Genomic DNA, 21,906 nt, shown 5'->3' with positions numbered 1-21,906 from the left:
AACAAGAATGCAGGTGATTATTATTCATTTCTTTTTCTTTACTTTGATCATGCATTAATTTGAAACCATAACATTTAAACAACAAACTTTTTTTTAAAAAAAGGGAGGAAGAAGGAGAAAGAATAAAAGAATCAACTCTGAAAACTCTTTGGAATAGTAGAAAAGTTGAAGCATGTCCTTCATTCACTCACTCACTAGTTGTACAATTACTGATGCTAATTGCCGACTCTGTGCCGGGCCCTATCTTAACAAGAACAGAACAGTGAAACAAAATTTGAGCCCTGCTCCCATGGACCTTGCAGAATAGTGGCAGGGCCTATTACAAATGGAGGTGTAACGCAATATAATTACAATTGTGAAAGAGCATTATGCATATGCACAGTGTTTTATGAGAATAAGCTCCAAGAGGGTTTGCATATGTATAAATGTATATATTTGAGTATTATTATGAAAAGTAAGATTTAGAAGAATTAATAGACGATAAAGGCATACATGGGCAAGAGAAGAGAGAGAAGGAGAGAAAATAATATACAGGTAGTTTATTATCTTCATAAGCAATTGGGATACAGTTGATTATATAATTTTTTTTTTAATTATTTGAAATTGAGCAGCGAATTACGAGTGTGTGCACTTAGGCAGAAATGATAAGAGAATCGTAATAATCCTGAAATGTCGAAATGTTATTCTAATGGAAAAACATGAAATTATTATGAATTCCAAATTTATCTGTGAATTAATGTCAACAGCAAAAACCCTAAGTGACTGCACCCATTATGTATTGATTCTAAATAGATAATATCAGATTTTTTTCTATTACTTGTGGAAGACTTAATTAGCAGGTTTGCTTTATGGCCAGGATATATACTCAAGGAGAAGATTTTTATCTTTCAGCGTTAAATGAACCCACCATAGACTATGGCTTCCAGAGACTGCAGAAAGTCATCCCAAGGCACCCTGGAGATCCTGAGAGATTAGCTAAGGTAAAAGGCTTTGGAAACTGACATGTGGGAAACCTGTCTGTAGAATTTCAGCAAACTTAGACAAATTCAGCCATTTAAGTCCCATTAAAATTAATTAGGCCTTGCAATTTGGCTAAGTTTTAGATACAAAACGCACATAAAATACCTACTAACTATGAAATATATTATGATTAATCTCTGAGGGAATGGGAAGTCTGAAAACCTGGGCCTATAAAACCGATATACTATAGGCATATTCAGCTGATAAAACATTGCCAACTTTATAAAAATAAATATTTGCATAATTGCTTAGACCTGGAAGCTTCTATTCCTTTGTATTTAAATATGATTTTATTTACCCATAATCACAGGGGCCCATTAATCTACAATCAATTAATTATTCATTGAGGGCCTACTATGTACATAGGTATTTAATGAAGAGGAAAATGCCATTATGACATGAAATTTCTGTGAGATTTTTATGAAATGCATGAGTTTTAAATGAACCTGCTTGTGAAAATTACATTATTAATCTAGCCCATGATGTCAGCTTTCTTTATTTAAAAGGTACATCAATTTATTAATTGTCATTCAACTAATGAGAAACTATTAATTTTTACATTTATATTTGCACATTACAGACACAAATTATAAAAACTCCGTGTTCTCTTTTCGGCACTGTGCATAAAATTTAAGTACCGCGGCTGCTTCTACATCACACCTTTATTTTTTTCCTGGAAAAATCCCCAGCCCCACCATTAAATTAGATGATATCTGGAAAGTAGGTTAATAGCAATTTAAAAGGCTGTAAAAAACAGGAGGTGGAAAAGACAAAATGAGAGGGAAGGGATTAGTGATTACTAATTCTCTCTGGTTAAAGTGAACAGGGGGAAATATTATTGAAAGAATTCATCTTTATTAGAAGAAAATTTTGCAGAAGGCATTGCCAAGATAATTTCAGTACTCTGGACAACTCCTTGGCAAGCAGCTAAAAGCAAGTCAGTTTAAGAATATTTGGTTAATTAGAGTACTGGATTTTTTAATAGAATGGTCTGAAAGCAGTTTTTAATAGGACTTCCATGACATTATTAATTTTAACCTCACCCTCAATTTGGTTGTTTTTTTGCTTTGGCAGCTCACCCAGTTATGGAGCTATTTTATAGAGGGGAATTTCATGTAGATACATATTTATAAAAAGATGTATATTATATTCTACCTGTCAAACCAAATATAGAACCTCTTGGCTAATTATTTACATTTGGGGGAAGGAGGGTGTGTGGACTCCTGGTTTTTATTGGTAATTTTCTTTTGCTTGCCATTTTGGGTTTTGCCTTTAGTTATACCCCCTTCCTCTCTTTTCTTTCCCAGGAAATGCTGTTGAAAAGAGCCGCAGACCTCGTGGAGGCTCTCTACGGCACACCACACAATAACCAGGTGAGATGCTCACATCTTGCACCCTGTTGCCTTTGGCCCTTCGGGCTGGATAAAACGCTCACCCCCGCCTGCCGTTTTGCAGGACATCATTTTGAAGCGAGCCGCAGACATCGCCGAAGCCCTCTACAGCGTCCCCAGGAATCCCAGCCAGATCCCAGCTCTGTCCAGCTCCCCAGCGCATGGGGGCATGATGGGCATCAACTCCTACGGCAGCCAGCTCGGGGTCAGCATCTCAGAGTCCACACAAGGAAATAACCAAGGTACCACCTTTCTCAGAGTCCACATCCAAATGCGTCTTATGTATTTAAAAGGTTGGTTCTGGTCGGGGCGCGGTGGCTCACGCCTGTCATCCTAGCACTCTGGGAGGCCGAGGTGGGAGGATTGCTTGAGGTCAGGAGTTTGAGACCTGCCTGAATAAGAGCAAGACCGTGTTTCTACAAAAAAAATAGAAAAAATTACCCAAGCATGGTGGTGTGTGCCTGTAGTCTAGCTACCCGGGAGGCTGAGGCAGGAGGATCCCTTGGGCCCGGGAGTTTGAGGTTGCAGTGAGCTATGATGATGACGCTATACTCTAGCCTGGGTGACAATGAGGCCCTATCTGAAAAAAAAATTCACAAACACACACACACGGAATGGAAGGAGTCAGAGTCTGAGTCATATGCCATCACAGAGTATGTTTCCACACAAGCAATCCAGTCGTAGTTTGGATTATTTCAACATTATACAGCAGTAAAAAACAAACGGGCAAAAACATCCGCATGTGGCCCGCAGGCCGTAGTTTGAGAACGCCTGCTCTAGATGATACCATATTGGATTTTGAGCTTTTTAGGTAGAATCTCATTGACTGGAAATATTTAAGGATAAGACTGAATACTATGAATTTAGAATGGTTTAGGCTTAGGGAAACTAGGCTTACAGGTAGTAATTGAAAAAAATTTATACTTCTGCTGTCGTGATAATCAGGTTGAATAATGGAAAGAGGCTGATTATTGCTGTTACTATACTCAACTCTCCCTCTCTGTAACCGAGAGTGAATGGCTTGGTTTTATCTGGTGTCTTCCATTTTATATTATCTCATAGACAAATACATAGCAACAAACTTACACAGTCAACTGTGCTTTCACATATATATAAAGAGTATCATGTAAAGAATTTTTTCATTGAGGTTGATTTTATCATTAAAGTCTATGTCTATCATAAAACATTTTTTAAAAGGAGCAAGTCTTCCTAATTATGTCCCTAGCCTTGGAATAGTTTAATTTCACTCATTCACTGGAAGAAAATTCCTCACTCTTTTGTGCAGGGTGAGTTGTTCTTACAAAAGAGTAGGTGGAACATATTATTACTTTTTTTTTTTTTTTTGGTAGACATGGGACTGACCCATGGACCATATATCAAATTCTTTTTCGTTTGGCAATAAATTTGGGTTGTTTCCTAAATAGTGTTAGAAACAGTTGTCCAGAGTGATTTATTTCAGGATAGATTAGGCGCTGTGTCTGTGCTGGGGTTTCAGAAGTATGGGGAAGACATTACTCCTTCTCCCGTCCCAGTCATAGTGTCCCCTCCCCTCAATCGCTGATGTCTCAAAGTCCTGGGTCAAGGAACAGCACACTGAGACGACCTCATCAATACTTTTTACATGAAAATGACCCTCACTCCCACATAGCACATGGCAGTGACTTTGAACTAACATTTCCAAAACTGTGTTTCGTAAACTACAAGTGGCCCTAGTGATATTTCCCTTTGCTGTCCCCCCTTCAAAGTTGCTATGGTAGGTGAAATTTGTGAAAGACTAGGTTAGCAAAGTGAAACCAGTTTATTGAAAATCTAGGCCTTTCCCATGTGAATCTTCAAGAAATGGCTACGGCGCATGATATCTGCCCAGCTAAACGTGATGGCAGAATGCTATTCTCAGTGACACCAATTATATGTCACAGGACCTTAGCGCCCCGTGAAATACAGTTTGGGAGCTGGCACTGCACGCTGCCATTGGTCATTCACTCCTACCGTGTTTCCCCGAAAATAAGACAGGGTCTTATATTTATTTTTCCTCAAGAAGATGACCTAGGGCTTATTTTCAGGGGATGTGTTATTTTTTTTAAGTACGGTGCAACAATCTACATTTATTCAAATAGAGTTAAGTCATCTTCTTCCAGAACATCATCATAACTCTCCAAACCCTGAATTCCATCCTGAATTTCTTGCGACTCTATTTCCTTTAGAACCATTGGCCCCAGTCTCTCATGTGGAGCCACAGAGCTCTCACGGGGCAGATGAGAAGGGCTGCTCGTCGTCTTTCCCGCTCTGGGACGACACGCATGGGTTGTGCAGATGCGCTGCGTAGCCACGCCCGTCACTAGGGCTTATTTTCGGGGTAGGGCTTCTATTGCGCAAATGCTTAGAAATCCTGCTAGGGCTTATTTTATGGGCAGGTCTTATTTTCGGGGAAACACGGTCCGTGTGAGCTGTTGGTGCTGAGTGCAGGCTTGAAAGAGGAGGAGGGGCAGATGTGAGGGACAGGCCTCGCGTGGGTGGATGTGAAAGGCTGACGGCGGATTGCACACTTGCCACCCATGCCCGGGGCAGCGGGCGCTGTCCTATAGCCTGGGTGCGTGTGGACCTGCGCCAGCCGCCTGCGTGGTCCAGCTGAGTCACCTGGCTTTCCCTCTGTCGTCAAGGGTACATCCGCAACACGAGCAGCATCTCCCCGCGGGGCTACTCCTCCAGCTCCACGCCTCAGCAGTCCAACTACAGCACCTCCAGCAACAGCATGAACGGCTACAGCAACGTCCCCATGGCCAACCTGGGCGTGCCAGGCTCTCCGGGATTCCTCAACGGCTCACCCACGGGGTCCCCCTACGGAAGTAAGTGCTGCCTCTGCCCCGCCACGCTTGTCTGTCTCCAGGGTTTACTCTTCAGCTTTTGCAGGGGAACACTGCATTCTTAGATCTTCCTAACGTGGTCAGGGAGCACCGTAATTTCCTGACGGGAAGTCCTTCCTGCCTTGCCTTCTTTTCCCTTAGCTGGACTTTGGCTCGTGTGGTTACTTAAGGACTTCTGGGATGGCCGGGCGCGGTGGCTCATGCCTGTAATCCTAGCACTCAGGGAGGCCGAGGCGGGCGGATTGCTCAAGGTCAGGAGTTCAAAACCAGCCTGAGCAAGAGCGAGACCCCGTCTCTACTATAAATAGAAAGAAATTAATTGGTCAAATAATATATATAGAAAAAATTAGCCGGGCATGGTGGCGCATGCCTGTAGTCCCAGCTACTTGGGAGGCTGAGGCAGCAGGATTGCTTGAGCCCAGGAGTTTGAGGTTGCTGTGAGCTAGGCTGACGCCACGGCACTCTAGCCTGGGCAACAAAGTCAGACTGTCTTCTTATAGAGAAAGAAGGATATGTAGTTCGTGCAGACAGGAGTGATAAATTAAGATTCCGTTTCAGTTAACAATATGTGCACCCTTCGTTAGGCACTTTCAGATGTAATATTTCATCTTCCTAAGAACTTAACAAGGCCAGCAGTGTCATCTCCATGTTCTAGTCGAGAAAGTTGCAGTGCATGACAGTTAACTGACTTACCCATGATCGTTGAGTTAGAACATAGCAGTGCAGTAATTTGGGCACAGAATTGATGCCTTTGAGTCATTTTGTGTATCACACCATGTTCCTTTTTTTTTCTTGGTGACCTGGCTCTCCCCTCCCTCCAGCACCTCCAGAGAGGTGGAAGTTGACTTCGTGCAATCGTGCGATATATTGAGACAGAACCTCTCCATCTTAATCTATGGTCTAGCGGCAAAGTTCCTGCTCTGGGAAGTTGGGAAAACTCATTTGGGGTTGCTTTGGGGCTACGCCAGGAACTTACACAATGGTCCCAGGAGCCTGAGAGAGTATGTGTTTTTTAAACCTACGTAGGGAATACTTGGGGCCAGGGGCCAAGCTGACATGGAGAGTCTGGGTGATTGAGTGGAGTGCTCTTGAAATGCTAGGTCTTGTTGCAAGGTTCTGCGGCTTGTGCACCTTTCACCCAGAGTGGTCCCCACTTGCCAGGAACAAGGACTTGTCAAGGGCAGCAGATAGCCGTGTCTGCCAGGCGCAGGAAGCAACAGCACAGAGGCTGCCTTTGGCCCTGTGGCTCCCAGGGGCCAAACGCCCAGGAGTTATTTCTGGGTTATTGGTTCAATTCATGCACTCAACGCTAAACACTGTGATAAAGATACAGTACCAAGTAGCAAAGGGCAGTAGAGGTTCTAATACAACTACAATCTTGTTACTATAAAGACATGAGTTCCGTATTGTGTCTCGTCAGTGGCCCAGATGAATTAGACCAGCGTGGTCTAGAGAAACGATTGCTTGATTTCTTTCTTTACTTGTTTTCACCTTAACATGTTTCAAAAATGTTTTGGGGGAATCATCATAGTCAAATGGGGAATGTGAATCTATAAAACAGAATCTCATAAGAAATAGACAAAAGGAAAAAATATTTTTAAGAAAATTAGATAAATCCAAGAGTAAGCACAAATGCCATTCGATCTATTCAAGGTGGCCATTAATGTGGTTCTGGATTTACAAGATACTGAAGCAAAGAAAGAGACACTATTTGTTATAAGGTTTTATGTCCACATGTTATTTAAGTAGCTCCGAAATGTGGATGCTTCTGTTGCTGGCATCTTGGGGAGGTCTTTTCCCTGCTGACCCATGGAGAGGGTGCCCGGTGTGGTAAAGGGGCCACATTTTCAACAACCCCATAAGTGATGCCGTAGAGAGAGATCCGTAGCATAAATAATGTTACATAATGGTGTCGACAATAAGATTGATTAAAAATTGCATTCTCTTTTACAACTTAAAACCATGTTCACTTCCAGAGTCCAGCCAGATCCTCATAACAAACTTGTGACATGGATATAATTGCCATTGTCATGTTTCCTTGTAAGAGGTGAAGTTATTAAATGACTTAAGGATTCATAGGCAGTAAATAGTAAAAATGGGACTCGAACACATGTCATCAGTCTTGGAATACCATGTTTTTAAATTATTTGATAATAGAAGAAACATTCAATATGTTTACAATGTATTATTAAGCTGAACCATATGAAATTTCCTCTATTTGACTATTTTTTGATCTACGAAAATGGCAGTTTCATATGGTCCAATCACACCTTTATGTATGTATTAGTTTGAACCACATGAAATAGTTGTAGATCAAAAATGGTAAGTTTTAGTAATGCAGTATGAAGTGTGATAGGAAGGGGGCAGGGAGAAAAGATGAATGAAAATGTGCACTCGGGTGTTAATTGCTTAATGTTTCTTACTAGATAATTCATTGGGCAGGGAGGAACCCCTTCTCATTCTAGCAGGTGACAATTTCCTTCCACTCTGCTTTCACGGCCACCTAAACCTACTGCCGCAAGAAAAATAACAACACGCCAAATCTCCAAATCACCATTTAAAACAAGACAGCATAGATAGAATAGGAAAAAGAAGAGAAGGGGCATACGCCCTGCCCAACCGGGAGAGGGAAAGATGGCAGAGGACCTTCCCCGGCTCCTACCATATCTGGTGTGATCATTCGCACTTTCCAATGGGAGGTAGGGTCTGCAGGAGTTGCAGACTGGGAACGGGATTCCAAACAGTGCATTCATTACAGTCAAATTCTCCTACTGAATACCCGGTGGAGTTCATTACAATAGCACCTGACCCATATTTCTACCCAGCAAAGTCTTAACTTCTCCGGAAAATATTTTAAAAAGCCCAGGGGAAAACCTCGTGTCAGTTCTGCTGCTTGTGTCTGAAAACACATTCCTGTGACTTTTCATATTATGTTTGCAACGCGTCTGATACGCCCGGACCATGCCACGGAGCCATCACTTGCCAGACACATTTAAAAAGAAATAGAGCCAAGCCTCTCGGTCAAGTTCGACTTGCATTACGGCCAACGTAGAGTATCAAAAACCTGCATCTTGACTGCTTTTGCTCTCACACTATTTCCAAAATGGCCAAACAGATGTTTTTTCAATTTTACATACAAACTTCACTTCCTGGCGGTAGCAGTGTGTGCCAAGTTCCAGCTCAGTGCAAGTTTTTTTTATGGCTGAATTCTAAACCCCTGACAATAGGGGGTTATAATGAAATGCTGACAGACCCCTTAGCGCCAACAAATGCAATGGCTCAATGCAAAGGAGGATATGTGCCCGGTGACTTCCAGCTGGGACCGTGTAAGCCAATCAATCCTTGTAAGAAGAAAAGTGGTTTTTCCTTAACTCCCCGTGTTCACATAGATTTCTGGGCCAGATGTGCTCGCCTTGCCTTTGGCCTCTGTCCATAGAGAGATGTCCAGAGAAATTCTCAATTGGAAATATGTGTGATCAACTTTCCTAAAATGGTGCGCTCTGCCGTCCCCAAAGACGGTCTACTCCACAAGCCTGCAGCACCCGCGGGGACCACTTCTTCCAAAGCAGAACAGCCACCAAGCCAATGCACAGTTTGGACAGAGTCCATGCAGGCAGGTATCCAACCTGTGACCCGACCTCAAGGGCTCCTACTTCACTTACAGAGTCTGAGATATAATGCCCTGGGCTTTGACATTTTTTTATATTTTCAAAAATAAATAGCAAGATACTTTCTATTATAAAAGATTAAATGATTATAGAAAATATAGCACATATGAAAATAATGTGCTATATATAATGGATTAACATAGGAAAATAATTTTTAAAAGAAAGCATGCTCTCATTGAAAGAAATCTCTTTTTAACATTTTGATTGCACTTTTTTTGGGGAAAAAAATCCTATTACTATAGTTCATAGTTGCATGACAGACAATTTGCAAAGTGTGTGTAGGTAAAAAGAAAAAAATGGTGCACTCTATTTTTATGCAGAGAGAGCCATTGTTAACTTTAGGATAGCCTTCGAGACATGGATAGATACATTTCGAAAGCTTCAGCATCTGCTGTGATGCACAACCAATGACATTCTTCCATGAGACCAATGAAAGACAGGGTGGAAGTGGTAAAATTCCCAAGCCATAGGTAGGAAGCCAGGCTCCATAAAATCCTGTGCTGCAAGACTCACGTCCTAAGAATGGAGAACAAATATTAGGAATGACATTTGCTTTCAAAGTTGACCACAGTCATCAAGCTCCTAGGAATTTGAGAATTTATTAGTCTTTTTTTTTTTTTTTTTTTGTATCAGAAGGGTTAGCAAACAACTTTGTTTATAGGCAGTAAAATGGTAGAGGGAAAAATGATTCAAAAACACTGGGCAGGTGTGGTGGCTCATGCCTGTAATCCTAGCATTCTGGGAGGCCAAGATGGGAGAATTGCTTGAGGTCAGGAGTTCGAGATCAGCCTGAGCAAGAGGTAGACCCCGTCTCTACAAAAAATAAAAAAATTAGCCAGTTGTGGTGGTGCGTACCTGTAGTGCCAGCTACAGGTATGTACCAGCTGAGGCTGAGGCAGGAGGATGGCTTGAGCCCAGGAGTTTGAGGTTGCAGTGAGCTATGATGATGCCACTGGACTCTAGCCAGGGTGACAGAGTGAGACCCTGTCACAAAAACCCCAAAAACTATTAAGCTCAGTGCTAAGGATTATATTTATTGTTTCTATTTCTTCTCTTTTGAAAAATGTAATGGCTTTTACTGGTTTCTCCTACATATTCATTGTAGAAAATTTTGAAAATAGGGATAAAAGGAATAAATTTAAGGATATTCATAATCACATCAGCCAGAGATACCATCACTGAAAGTTTAGATATGTGTCCCATTCTTCTGGACTTTTGCTATGTGCATTTTTAAATATACAGATGGGATTGACGTATGTTATTATGTAATCCACCCTTTTCATATGAGGGGGCACATATTTCCATGTGATTAAATATTAGTTTACAATATTATGTTAGTTTTAATGTTTGCATAGCATTCTATTGTACAGGCATAATATAATTTACCCTATTGTGGGTCACTTAAGTTATTTTCCAATTTCTCATTATTATAAAAATGCCCTTGAATCTATTATTTTTGGCAGATTCATGATTATCTCCTTGGAATTAATTTCTAGAGATTAAATTAGTGGGTCAAAGGATATGCACATTTTAAAATACTTTGATATATATTGCCAAAGTCCCTCTAGAGAGGTTAATTCTCCCCTCAGAAAAGAAAGAGTATGTTTCCCCGCCCTGTTAATTTTTTCTTAATCTTTATCCATTTAGTAAGTGGAAAATAACATCTTGTTACTGTTTTAATTAACATTTTATTAATAATCGGTTTGAGTGTTTCTGCATGGGTCTCTTGGACATTTTCATTTCTCTTTTTCCAGACTTTTTGTGTCCTTTGTCTATTTTTCTATCAGGGTGCTACTCTTTTTCTAATTAACTTATGAAAACTTATTAGCTATTAAGGATATGAACATATCTAAAGGATTGCAAATATTTTTCTTAATTTGTCATTTACCTTTTTTGTATGTGCTACAGAAGCTTTCCATTATGTGGCAAATCTATCTGTGAGCTTCTAGTTAGGCTTTGAGGTTAAAAGGATTATACAAACTCTATAACTGTCCTAATATTTCTACCAGCACTTTTATAATTTTGCTTTTACAAACAACTCTTTAATCTACTTAGATTTACTTTGGTGTTTAACATAAGGAAGTACTCTAAATTTAGTCTCCAAATGGTTAGTGTATTTTTCCATGCATTTACTTGCCCACTAATATAAAATATTGCCTTTATTAAGTATTAATTCTCATTTACATGCAGGTCTGTGTCTGGACTCTGTTTTGCTCTAAAGATTTGTCTCTATGCAAGTACAACACTGGGTTCACTAGTGTAAATTTATCATTTTGATATCTGAAAACTTTATAGCTCTTTCATAGTTACTGTTTTTCAAAACAGGTAAACACAAATTGTTGAAATACGCAAATTATTAAAGTTCCTTTTAGGATTTTTATAATAACTGCATTAAATTTTAAATTAATTTGGATGTCATTTTTACAAAATTTTTGCAAAACATTTAAAATGGGCATGGGCTTATTCAACTCTGAAACAACAATTCTTTTATGTCCTCCTGGGGAGAGGTGAACGAGGGTGGAGTGTTTCAATCCTAAGGCTCACTCAGGGTCTCACGTTCAAAATTTATTTGGTGGGGTAGCTGGTCCTCTGGAGTCAGCGGCACTGCAAACCTTCATCCTGGGCTTTGCCGTTAGCCTCCGATAATTCTTTTACCAAGTCATGGGACTTGGACAGTTCTGAATTCTGGGAATTATGGTCAAATGAGTCCCTAAAACTTGACCTTGTACTATAAGGTGCTAAGACTTTTACCCTTGTGAACTCTAGTTTACCCCTTTCTTGAGCAAGTTGAACATAGAAGACAGAATTATCTTCTCTCATGATGTAACTCGGTGGGGCACTTCATTGCTTTTATTTTTCTTGGAAATTGTGACATTTAGCTTTTGGCTTCCCTTAAGTCATTTTAATGTTAATGTTGGTGTTTTCTTCCCCCCTAAAGATTATGTCAGGGGAGGCTGACTTGTAGTTTTATTTCCCAAGAGCCCTGAAAGTACAGGGGGAGAGAAACAATCCTCTACATGTTAATAAACTTTTACATTTAATGAGGAAGTGGCCCACAGAGATGGCACTTTCAGAGAAGATATTAACCCTCCAGGCCAAACCTCCAGAGTCACAGGAGTTACCGGGGAGGCACATAGCTCCCAGATAGGACTTCTTTTGAGGGTGACTAAGCAGTTTTCATTGCTGGGTAGATAGGATGATTTTTTTTTTTCAGGCACGTTGGGTCTCTGTCTTCTCTTGCCAGACTTCTACTCATGAATTAAGACCTGTTCCAGTGTCACTGCTGATGCCCATCGCCTTAGCATTGTGTACACTCCTCTAATAGGATCATTACTGTACTAGTTGTGTCTGTTCCTCCCACTGGACAGGGTGGGAATGTTGTTGCAATTTTTTAATCTCTGCAATCTGGATCAATGCCTGGAAATTAATAATTTTTCGGTAACCGTGTGCCAAATGTGCATACTGGAGAAAGACCTTAACATTCGGACCAGCCCCGTCACTAAAGGAGGATTGATTGTGCATTTGCTTTCCAGTCATGTCATCGAGTCCCACCGTCGGATCTTCCAGCACGTCCTCCATCCTCCCGTTTTCCTCTTCAGTTTTTCCTGCTGTCAAACAGAAGAGTGCCTTTGCCCCTGTCATCAGGCCCCAGGGCTCCCCTTCCCCCGCCTGCTCCAGCGGCAATGGAAACGGATTCAGAGGTAAGCGGAGGTAACACTGCGAGAGTAAGCAGGGCCCATGGGCCACCAAGCAAGAGTAAACAGCATCAGGTCGTAGCCCCAGCCATTTCCCCTGCAAAGAGATGCCCCGGCATTTTCATCCTGAGGCATGGAGTGCAACTGGGCTAGTGCTCTAAGAGCAAGATGGGGGGAAACCCCACGGGTCGCAGAGGCATGCATACAATCCAGGAGGGTCAGGATTCCTAGCTCTATGCTGTTTCCCAGAACTTGCCCTGTTACCCCATCAGATGCCACACAGTGATGACTGCTCCCCTGATCGGGTTTCCATCCTCAGTGCATGCACGTTCCCTTGGCAAGTACAGACAGAGACCAGCGAGTTCCAAGAATTCTGGTTGCACGCTGGTCAAGTGGATAGCAGGTGCCTGATCAGCGGTAGGGGAGGAAAGAGAGAGAAAAAGGCACACTGTTTCTGAGGATGAAAATTAATATCACCCGTCACACCCATTTTTGAGCAATGTCCTAAAATATAAAATGACATGACGTAACACAAATGTGCTGAGTACATGAGAATCTGATCATCTTGTGGTAGAGGGGAGGTAGCTCACGGCAGAGGAGCAGATTGCTGAGCAGTGGCACCCCATGTTATTTTTAGGCTGTTCCTCATATCTCGAGATGAAAACATTCACGACGAGCAGCATTGGATAAACCAGGAAAGGCAGAAGTTCGGTTAAAGCCTGTGAGGTCAGCAGAGGGGGAGGGGGCTGTGCTGTCCTTGGGACGGCATCTGCCTGGTGGCTTGGGAGGCCCATTAGGGTCCTGTCCCATCCTCCTGTTGGAGACGACGGCATCTCCTTGAAGTTAACCGACTTAACAGAAACTGTCAAAACCAGAGCTGAAAACCCAGCACTTGGAAGAATCGCTTTACTTCCAAGTGGACACAGCTGTTGGCTCTACATGCCACCCAATGTGTGGGGGTAGTTAGAAACAAAAAAGCCATCAAATATGCAGTGGTTTCTATCCACATGTCTAACCCATGAAGAAGCAGGCTCAGCCTGCAGCTAAGTGTCTCGTCAGAGGCCAGTGGTTTCCCTCCCATCATTAGGGGATGAGCCCAGAACTTTCTCACAAGGCTGAACATCCACTGCCTCTGCCTTCCCCATAACCGTTTCGGTGAGGGGGCACGGCAGGAGGGATGCAGCCCTATCCTCACTCCTGGCAAACATGTTCAGTTTCACTTAAACCTCCACTTGCCAGCCCTCCCTTCCGCCTCTGTCATGAGGAAGCAGAGAGGGTCATCTCAGCTCTTCTCCATCTGTCCCGTCTAGGGGGACTCCCTCCAGGGCGGCCAGGACAGATTTTTCATGGGCTCCCACAGCCAGTAACCCTCACTCTGCATCTTGCTACATGCCCAGGGCTCCCTGCGTGTTACCAAAGTCAGGTTTGAATCAGCCTGAAGAGCTGGAAGGCAGCTGTACCTGGTAATAGCCAGAAGACCTCCTCCAGGGTCCCCAACCATGCAAACTTCTGGTCAGGCGGCTGGGGGTGTGGCTGCAGGAGCCGCGACTCAGCTCCACGAAGGCAGCGGCTCTAGCTTCATTGCTGTGGAGTCACTGCGACGTCCCAACCCCCTTTGGGATCCCGCAGTTCCCTCCACATTTCTCTGGTGATTTGAACCTTTAAAAGGAGGAGGGGAAGGTAGAGAAGGAAAAGAATCACCTGCCGATTTAGGGCTGTAGCCTTAAACAAGTTCGCAAAGAACTGTGAAAATGTCAAGTGATATGTAGAGAAACAAAAGAGTGACGCTGAGTAAAACCTTAGAGTCTGAACCCCTGGACGGGCTCTTCCAGGCCCTGTGAATCTGCTCAGTCTAGAGAATCGCTAGCTCTCCCCACAGGTGGCTGTGAAGAACTAGGCAGGGATGAGGCTATCCTCAGAGGTCTTGCCCTCTACCATTCCCCACTTTGGGCCAGGTGAACGGAAGTTCAATGTCCCGTCCTAGGAGGAAACCAAGCTGAGGTCTAACGCACCCTCCACAGTCCCGGGATGGCAGGGGCCTGACGAGCTGGGAGCTCCCCCTCTGCAGGGACAGGCGGTGAGAGCCAAAATGAGATCACGGGGGGGAGGGCTTCTGCACACCCTCGGAAGGCGAGACAGTCTCACTCCTCTGCAGAGGACACGACAAAGACTTGCCCTTACCTACAGGCAACGCGCTGAACACGGCCTTTCGCGAACTATTCCTTTCATGGCATGCCAGCATCACCATCTTTAGTTAAGCAGTTTGTCCAAGGCCAAACAAGTGGCCGATGACTTGAACCGAAGCCCAGACGTTTGGGCTCCAGAGCCTGTGCTCTGACTGTCCACTGCCCATTTACCCGTACCTACTTCTCCCCTGGGCCAAAGACTGATTACTGCTTTCCCATGAAATGCCAAAGATAAAGGAAATGGACAAAGTGCAGCTAAGTATCTCTCATCCCCCAATGAAAATGCTTACTTTTACCTCCAGTTAATTATCTGCTCTCTGCCTCTTGGCTGTGGTTTCTACAAGTGAAAAGTCAGGGTCACCACCCAGCAGAGATCTGCCCCCCACCCCCTAGTCTGGATGTGGGACTAGGAAGAGGAGAAATATCTAAAATCTGCAGTTCTCCAGCACACAGGGGGTCTTGTTCTTCTAGCAGCTCTGCCCTTTCATTAGCTTCTTTGGTACTTTTCTCTTAGCCCCCATGAAAAGGAATGGGCTAAGGAGTTTTACATGCAATAAACAAGTCCAAATTCTACTGCCGGAGAGCTACACCCACATTCACGGTCCCGCCTTCTGCCTCGTCAATCAGGCACTTACAGTTGATGAGTATAGATTGTCGAGATAATATCATACGCTGTGTGTCTGATTCATTTTCCAGCTCCCTCCAGGAGAAAAAATAAAATGAAAAAACTCCTACACTCTGGGATAATTACTAGGGTTGCTATATCTCTAAGTCATCGGGGAGTGTCCGGAATTGAACCACCTTTATTGAAAAGTTACATCGATTCAATATATAGTAATACAGGCAAAAATAATTAAGGCTTTGCTAGCTGTGTAAGACCTTAATCCAGATCTCACAAACATTCAATAAAGGCTGTATGGGCAGGGAAATAGATGGCTGACAATTTTGCCTGAGAGGTCTGGCTGGTGTGGAGTAGGGGAGAGAGAATTTTAGCCATTTGCTTGTAAATTTAGTAAGCACCACTCAGCAAAATGCTTCTATGATATTTGAGAACCCCTAGATGTAAGGAAACTATTCTGCCATTTTCCAAGGAGGCGAAAATTCTATGGGCCCGTCCTCTGAAAGCCAAGGCCAGAGGAATACATTCAGCTGTGTGTTCATTTGTCACATCGAGGGAACACCTTGGACATGATTCCACCCAGACAGGCATTGTCTGCATCCTCTTACTAGAGAGAGGAGACGGTAGATTACTGCACTTGGAGAGAGGATGAAGGCTGGGGATGGGGGAGACTCCCAGATTAGGAACTAAAGTCTCCTATGCTAGTGGGTCAGGATTCATTAGTGAATGTGGGTGTAGCTCTCAGGCAGTAGAATTTGGACTCAGCTTCTTAACTTTGTTTATTGCATTTAAAACTCCTCAGCCCCTTCCTTCCTGGGTGGCTAAGAAGTACCCAAGGAGCTAATGAAAGGGAAGGGCTGCTTGAAGAACAAGATACCTGCTGCGTGCTGGAGAACTGCAGATTTTAGTGCCAAAGGAAGATGAACTAGTTAAAAACAAAACAAATTTACGCTAGAATGAATATAAAGAAATCTAGGATGGGAAGAAGAAGGTTTGATTTGTTACATTGATGCCCAAAAGTCAGCACCTAGAGTTTCCTTTCCTGGTCCAACTAAGTGATCTGCAACAGTATAATCTGGAAATTATTTTAGTCTAATAAAAATATATCCCACATGTATAGATGAGATAATAGATGCAAACTAAATTGTAATACAACCCATTAATATGAAACAAAACAAGCACTCTTGGCCTCCCGCGCGAAACTTCAACAATGTTTGCATTTCAGTGATTTCCTCTCCTAGGCTATCCCTGGGGAAAATCGGTTCCTACATAAGCTGAGGGCACCCTCTCTCTGGATCACATCTGCCCTTACCCATTCCCTGCCTCCCAATCTATGTGGTAGCCTTTAACGTACAAGGTCTCCAAGGCTCATTCCTGTGTCACTCTCTCCTTGCAGCCATGACTGGACTTGTCGTCCCACCGATGTAAAGAAGAGGAAGAACTGCTTTGTTATAGCACAAAACTACTTACTCTGATGGACCAATAACGAGGAAAGCACTATGAGCTCTTTGCAGGGGGGGAGTGTTGCCCGCCAAACGAACACGATGGACACACTTGGGTAGGCAAGGAGCCGGCGTCTCACTCGGTCTCACGTCCCCTGGTAGCTCTGATGGTGGCTGCACAAACTGACCCTCCTGGGGACAAGGACAAAACATGTCATTGACGTAGTCAGTGCTCAGAGCAGAAATGCAATTCTTTGTTATGAACATTATGAAAACCACCTTCCTATGTTTGTAAAATATTTAAGAAAAAAAATTGGCAAACGATTAATGCTTAATATTTTGGATACTATTTGTTTTTGTTTGTAGGAAAAAAAATGTTGAAAGTTTCTATTTTCTATGAAGCCTTTCAGATACCAATTTAGTTTATGCAGAAAAAAAAATTGAACAAAACAGGGTACCAGCATGGAAGACTTTCTTAAAATGAAACCTGAATTGAATGATGAAATGTTGTATGTGTGTTTGCTTATAGTTTAATCTCTTTAAAAGAAAAAAAACGAACAAAAAAAGGGAAAAATTTTAAAATGTTTTACAATTATTTAAATAAATAAACGTGTAACTTATTGTAAGTAGAAGTTGAGGTAGAAATTAAGACCCTTTTTTTTGGAAGGGAAGAATTTCTCTTCCTGATGTAAAATGAAAATGATGCAAACCTGTAGTAACGAGTTATAAAGGTGTGTGATTATTATTGCAGTTACTTACCTAGATTCTTATCCCCCATCCTACATCCCCATCTTTTTCCATCATTTTATTGACCCATGGGCAAGAACATGTAACTTAAGACTACAGTACATGCATGTACGTGAATACTCAAACCCATCAATTCATTCTCAGCTGCTGTCTGAACATATGTGTCCCTTTCGGTATTCACTCTTGGGGAATATTTTTTAAAAATTCACATTAGCTTTCAACATTCTCCCCTGAGCCATGCAGAGAACTCCCATGTTTTAGTGTGTCTCAGGCTCTGAGCATCCCCAGGAAGAAGTATCTCACCTTCAGGAAGAGCCAAAGCCACGTGACTTTCTTAACCAAGGGGCCCCTTTGGAATTTGTCCTTGACAGAGCCATACACTCCCCTCCTCTTTGGTTGCCTGGTTCGGTACAGAGGTATAAAGCCCCACAGAACTTGAGAGACAGGATTTGGAGAAGATGCCTCTGTTTTCATGGACTCCTAAGAAGTCGGTCTTCGAATGTCCAAGTCCTTTCCTCTCTCTGTAAATTTCCCCTTTCATGGCATTCGACTCTCTTGAAAAAACAAAACATATGCATCCCACTTGACACTGTTTCCGGGCAAGAATGAGATGGGGTGTGGAAGAGGAATGTTAAAAGCCCTAAACCCCCTCTCCTGATGTTCAAAGAAATGGAGATCCAGGTTCCTGGGAGATTTGGAGATCAGGAGCATCTGCGTTCTAAGCAGTGCACTTGCCGGGCCCTCTGATGGGCACTTGGTGCTTCTGCAACTAGCTCTTTGTGGGGGAAAACCTTGCTGTAGATGCTAACGGTGGTGGATTCTTGAGAGCCTGTGTGATGCTAGAGACGTATGCAGACTTACTAGGATTGCCAACACGAATGCCATTTTTTTTCCAGGTCAGGGTTCTCCGTGTTGGCTCATTGGCACCACAGTATACTCTATACACAGACTGGGTTTGGGGTTCCAACGTTAGAAGTTGACGCAGCACTCATGGAAAAACATCTTTAGCGCATCTGAGCCAATTTTGCAAAACTTCATTAATTCAGCATTGCTTCTCTTCTGCCCCATTGATATATACCCACAACTATCCAGCCTCCAACTGTCTTATTGCCTTTAATCCATTCTGGAATTACTCAACACGACCTATATCCTTTCTATGCACGAGAATCCGAGGTTTTGGAAACCTGGCATGCTTGTAACTACTGCTGACAATCCCTCATTGTCAGGGCTTAAAGCGCCAAAATACACAGAAACACACAAGGAAAAACTTCCCCAGTGAAAAACCCGATGGAAGGGGAAGAAGGTGAGGAATAGAAACATTACCGTCCAAAAGTGAAGGCAGATCAAAATTAAGCATGTTTAGAGACCTGGATTTGAGCCAATCCAACATAAGGAAATGTTTTTTTAAGTAGCATTGCTTTTAGAACCTGTGAATTTTGCTCTTGCATGAAGATGAGTGCAGTACTGTCTTCAAAATGATTGTAGACTTTGTTGGTAGCTTTACACCGAAAAATGCGTGTCACTAAATCCCAGACGTCCTTGACCATTCAGCTAGAACCCTGGCAGCGACAGATCTATTTAATTGTACAAATGTGTGTAAGGATTATTTTTAGTGTACTAATAAATTAAAAAGAAAGCTACCCTGTCCTCTTTAGTCATTGCTATTGAATCATTCCAGTCCCGGGTTATTTTTGTGCCACTTGGAATACGAGTATTTCTATAGGTAACTACAAATTCTATCCTATCTTTGTAAGAGGAGCTGTGTAAGATTTTTCATTTAAAGGGACAATTTACTTCATTATTTATCTCATTTTTTTGTTGTTATAGCATTGTAATTCTTTTCAGTTTTTCTTTGCACATTTCAATATGCATGGTTTAAAAACCATTATCTTCTCTACCTTTTGTACAGTAAGGTCTCATTTTCAAACTGTATAGTTTCATTTAATTGTTTTGCTTTGTCAGTTATATACAGTATAAAGTTGCTATGCACAGAGCTTTTTGTAAAGACAGCTTTTTTGTTTACTGTTTTTAACGGTCTTACTTAAAGAATATCTTGTTTGTAAAATGAATATGTCTACTTCAGTTTTAAACTTTAAATTATCCTAACAAAAAAATAAAATTTTTGTACTGTAAAAAGGATTAGAGCCTTGCTGTTTTTTTTTTTTTTTTTATTTTATTTTTTCAAGTGGTAGGAATTCAATTTGGGACTTGTTTCTTAAGTTTGGGGATTTTCGTATCACTGCTGGGACCCAAGCTCTGATTAAGGAAATCTTGCCGTAACTTTTGTTTACATGGAAAGCCTACTAAGGTATTCACTTAAAGGAGGGAATACATATGACTTCAGTTCATTTTTCTGTATATATTCATCTCTATATATCCATCTGTTCAAATTCCTTCATTGGAAACCCAAAACTCAAAGGATGCTTTTTGCTATGTTAGATTTTGGCTGTGTGGAATCTTGAGCGAGGTGGGCAGTCTACTCTGATTTGAAACTGCTCAATGAACACATATTCTCATTTGACTCGTCAGACACTGGGTACAGAATTGCAGGCTGGGGCATGAAGACTTGGCACCTATTTTTACATCACAAGGAAGGAGCAAGACACCTGGCCCGGGGAAGGAGACGACACACACAAGGTAGCTCGTACCTGTAGAAGCTCAGAGGAGACAGCAGAGGGAGTCGTGGTGGTCACAGAAGGTTCCTTCTTTACAGGGAAGGCAGGGCTGGACCAGGCCTCCTACAAATGGTAGAAATTTTGGAATAGAGTGAATGGTGAGCACTCCAGATGGAAAGGACAAAACAGAGACACGTAAAGAAAAATTCACAAAGCACATTTAGGGGAATTTGATCCTATCTGATTTCAACCAGAACATTCACAAGTATACTTCTAATTGGGCTATTTCCTCTCTCTCTGTGAAGGCATAGATATCTTCCTATGCCTTCTGTACGTAAGTAGATGCAATGCCATTTCCAGCCACCTAACTGAGAAAGCCACTGTATTTTGGCTTTTCTTAATGAAGACGAGCTCTCTCCCTAGAAAGTTCTTTCCCTTGATCTTTGCATGGCTGGTGCCTCCTCATCCTTCTGGCCTTGGTTTAAATAGCATCTATTCAGGGGGTTGACCGCGACAATGCTACTTCCTCACTTATTCCCTGTAACTGAACTCTGCAGGTGACCTTGTCATCATCCGTGTCCATTTCTTTCCTGCCTGTTGTCTGCCTTGACTTTGGACTGAAGGCTCATGAGGACAGGGGCTGTCCCAGTCTCCACGCTGTATGGGGAGCACCAAGCCCAGTCCCTGAGATGCCCAACAAACACTTCTTGCATAAGTGGGTCCCAATTCCCCGAGGCAGTGCCACCTTGTCATCTGGGAGAGGGAGCTGGTCTGTCACAAATGATAGGAAATGGCATCACTTTGAGAATCCACTCCTTACGGACTATCTTGTAAGCCAACTAATTAAAAAAAAAAAGATGAAGTACATCTACAATGTAATGTGGTTGGTTGTGTAGCAAACATGGGACAGTCAAGATGGAAGGGAAGTGGGAAGAAGAGACCTCTGGCTGGTGGCCTGTTGGGCAGGTTGCTTGGCCCTGGAACTTACCCCACATGGATTCTCTTGCTCAGATATAATCCCGGAATCAGAATATGGGCCTTTTAGGGGAACATACATTCCATTCCTTTTCCAGATATGACATGACTTGTTAGCCATGCACTCGAATCTCAGAGAGCCTTTGGTGCATTCAACAAACTGCATGAAGTTCAGAGTGGCTGCAGGGCACTGAATGAGAGAGAGTGATGAGATTGGAAACTTTAAGAATTAGGTGGGGATGAGGTCCTGGAGGAGGACCCTGTTCACCATGCTAAAGAGTTTAGACTTCATATAGAGAACTATATACTGCAGGTAGCATAAAGCTATTAAATGAACTTTACTCAAGGAGGGACATGATCAACTTTATACTTTAGAAAAATCATAGTAACTACAGTGTGGGTTATGGATTGGAGTTAGTAGATATCGGAGGCAAGGAGACCAATTAAGCAAGGGCCAAAAGATGGCCGATGTGCACCAATGTGCTAGACCGTTGTTTACGACTGGCATCCTTTCTGGATGGTAAGCACCTGTTCCATACCAGTTGTGAAATGTTTTAAAATTGTTCCTGTAATCAGGGGACTATTGCAATAGTCCAGACAAGAATAACTGCTACCTCTGCTAAGGCTTGGCAATGGAGATGGAAAGTAGAGGAAGGACTTGAAGGCTTTACAGTTTGACAGGAC

At 42.5% G+C, this 21,906-nt stretch overlaps 1 protein-coding gene across 1 annotated transcript in view; it reads left to right on the top strand.

Annotated features, from left to right (window-relative positions):
• EBF2 (EBF transcription factor 2) overlaps positions 1–19,769 on the top strand; it is a 185,788-nt gene extending 166,019 nt beyond the window's left edge. Inside the window, exons 11-16 of the mRNA XM_020282567.2 lie at positions 892–980; positions 2,328–2,393; positions 2,476–2,653; positions 5,072–5,257; positions 12,477–12,644; positions 16,840–19,769. Of these exons, the coding sequence (XP_020138156.2) occupies positions 892–980; positions 2,328–2,393; positions 2,476–2,653; positions 5,072–5,257; positions 12,477–12,644; positions 16,840–16,871 (719 nt within the window). The 3' untranslated portion in view covers positions 16,872–19,769. The remainder of the gene's footprint in view (positions 1–891; positions 981–2,327; positions 2,394–2,475; positions 2,654–5,071; positions 5,258–12,476; positions 12,645–16,839) is intronic.
• The last annotated feature ends 2,137 nt before the right edge of the window (positions 19,770–21,906 follow it).

The sequence above is a fragment of the Microcebus murinus genome, chromosome 24 (assembly GCF_040939455.1).
Source record: "Microcebus murinus isolate Inina chromosome 24, M.murinus_Inina_mat1.0, whole genome shotgun sequence".
Classification (NCBI taxonomy): domain Eukaryota; kingdom Metazoa; phylum Chordata; class Mammalia; order Primates; family Cheirogaleidae; genus Microcebus; species Microcebus murinus.
The sequence above is the reverse complement of the archived record's forward strand: the minus strand, read 5'-3'. Positions and strand labels throughout refer to the sequence as shown.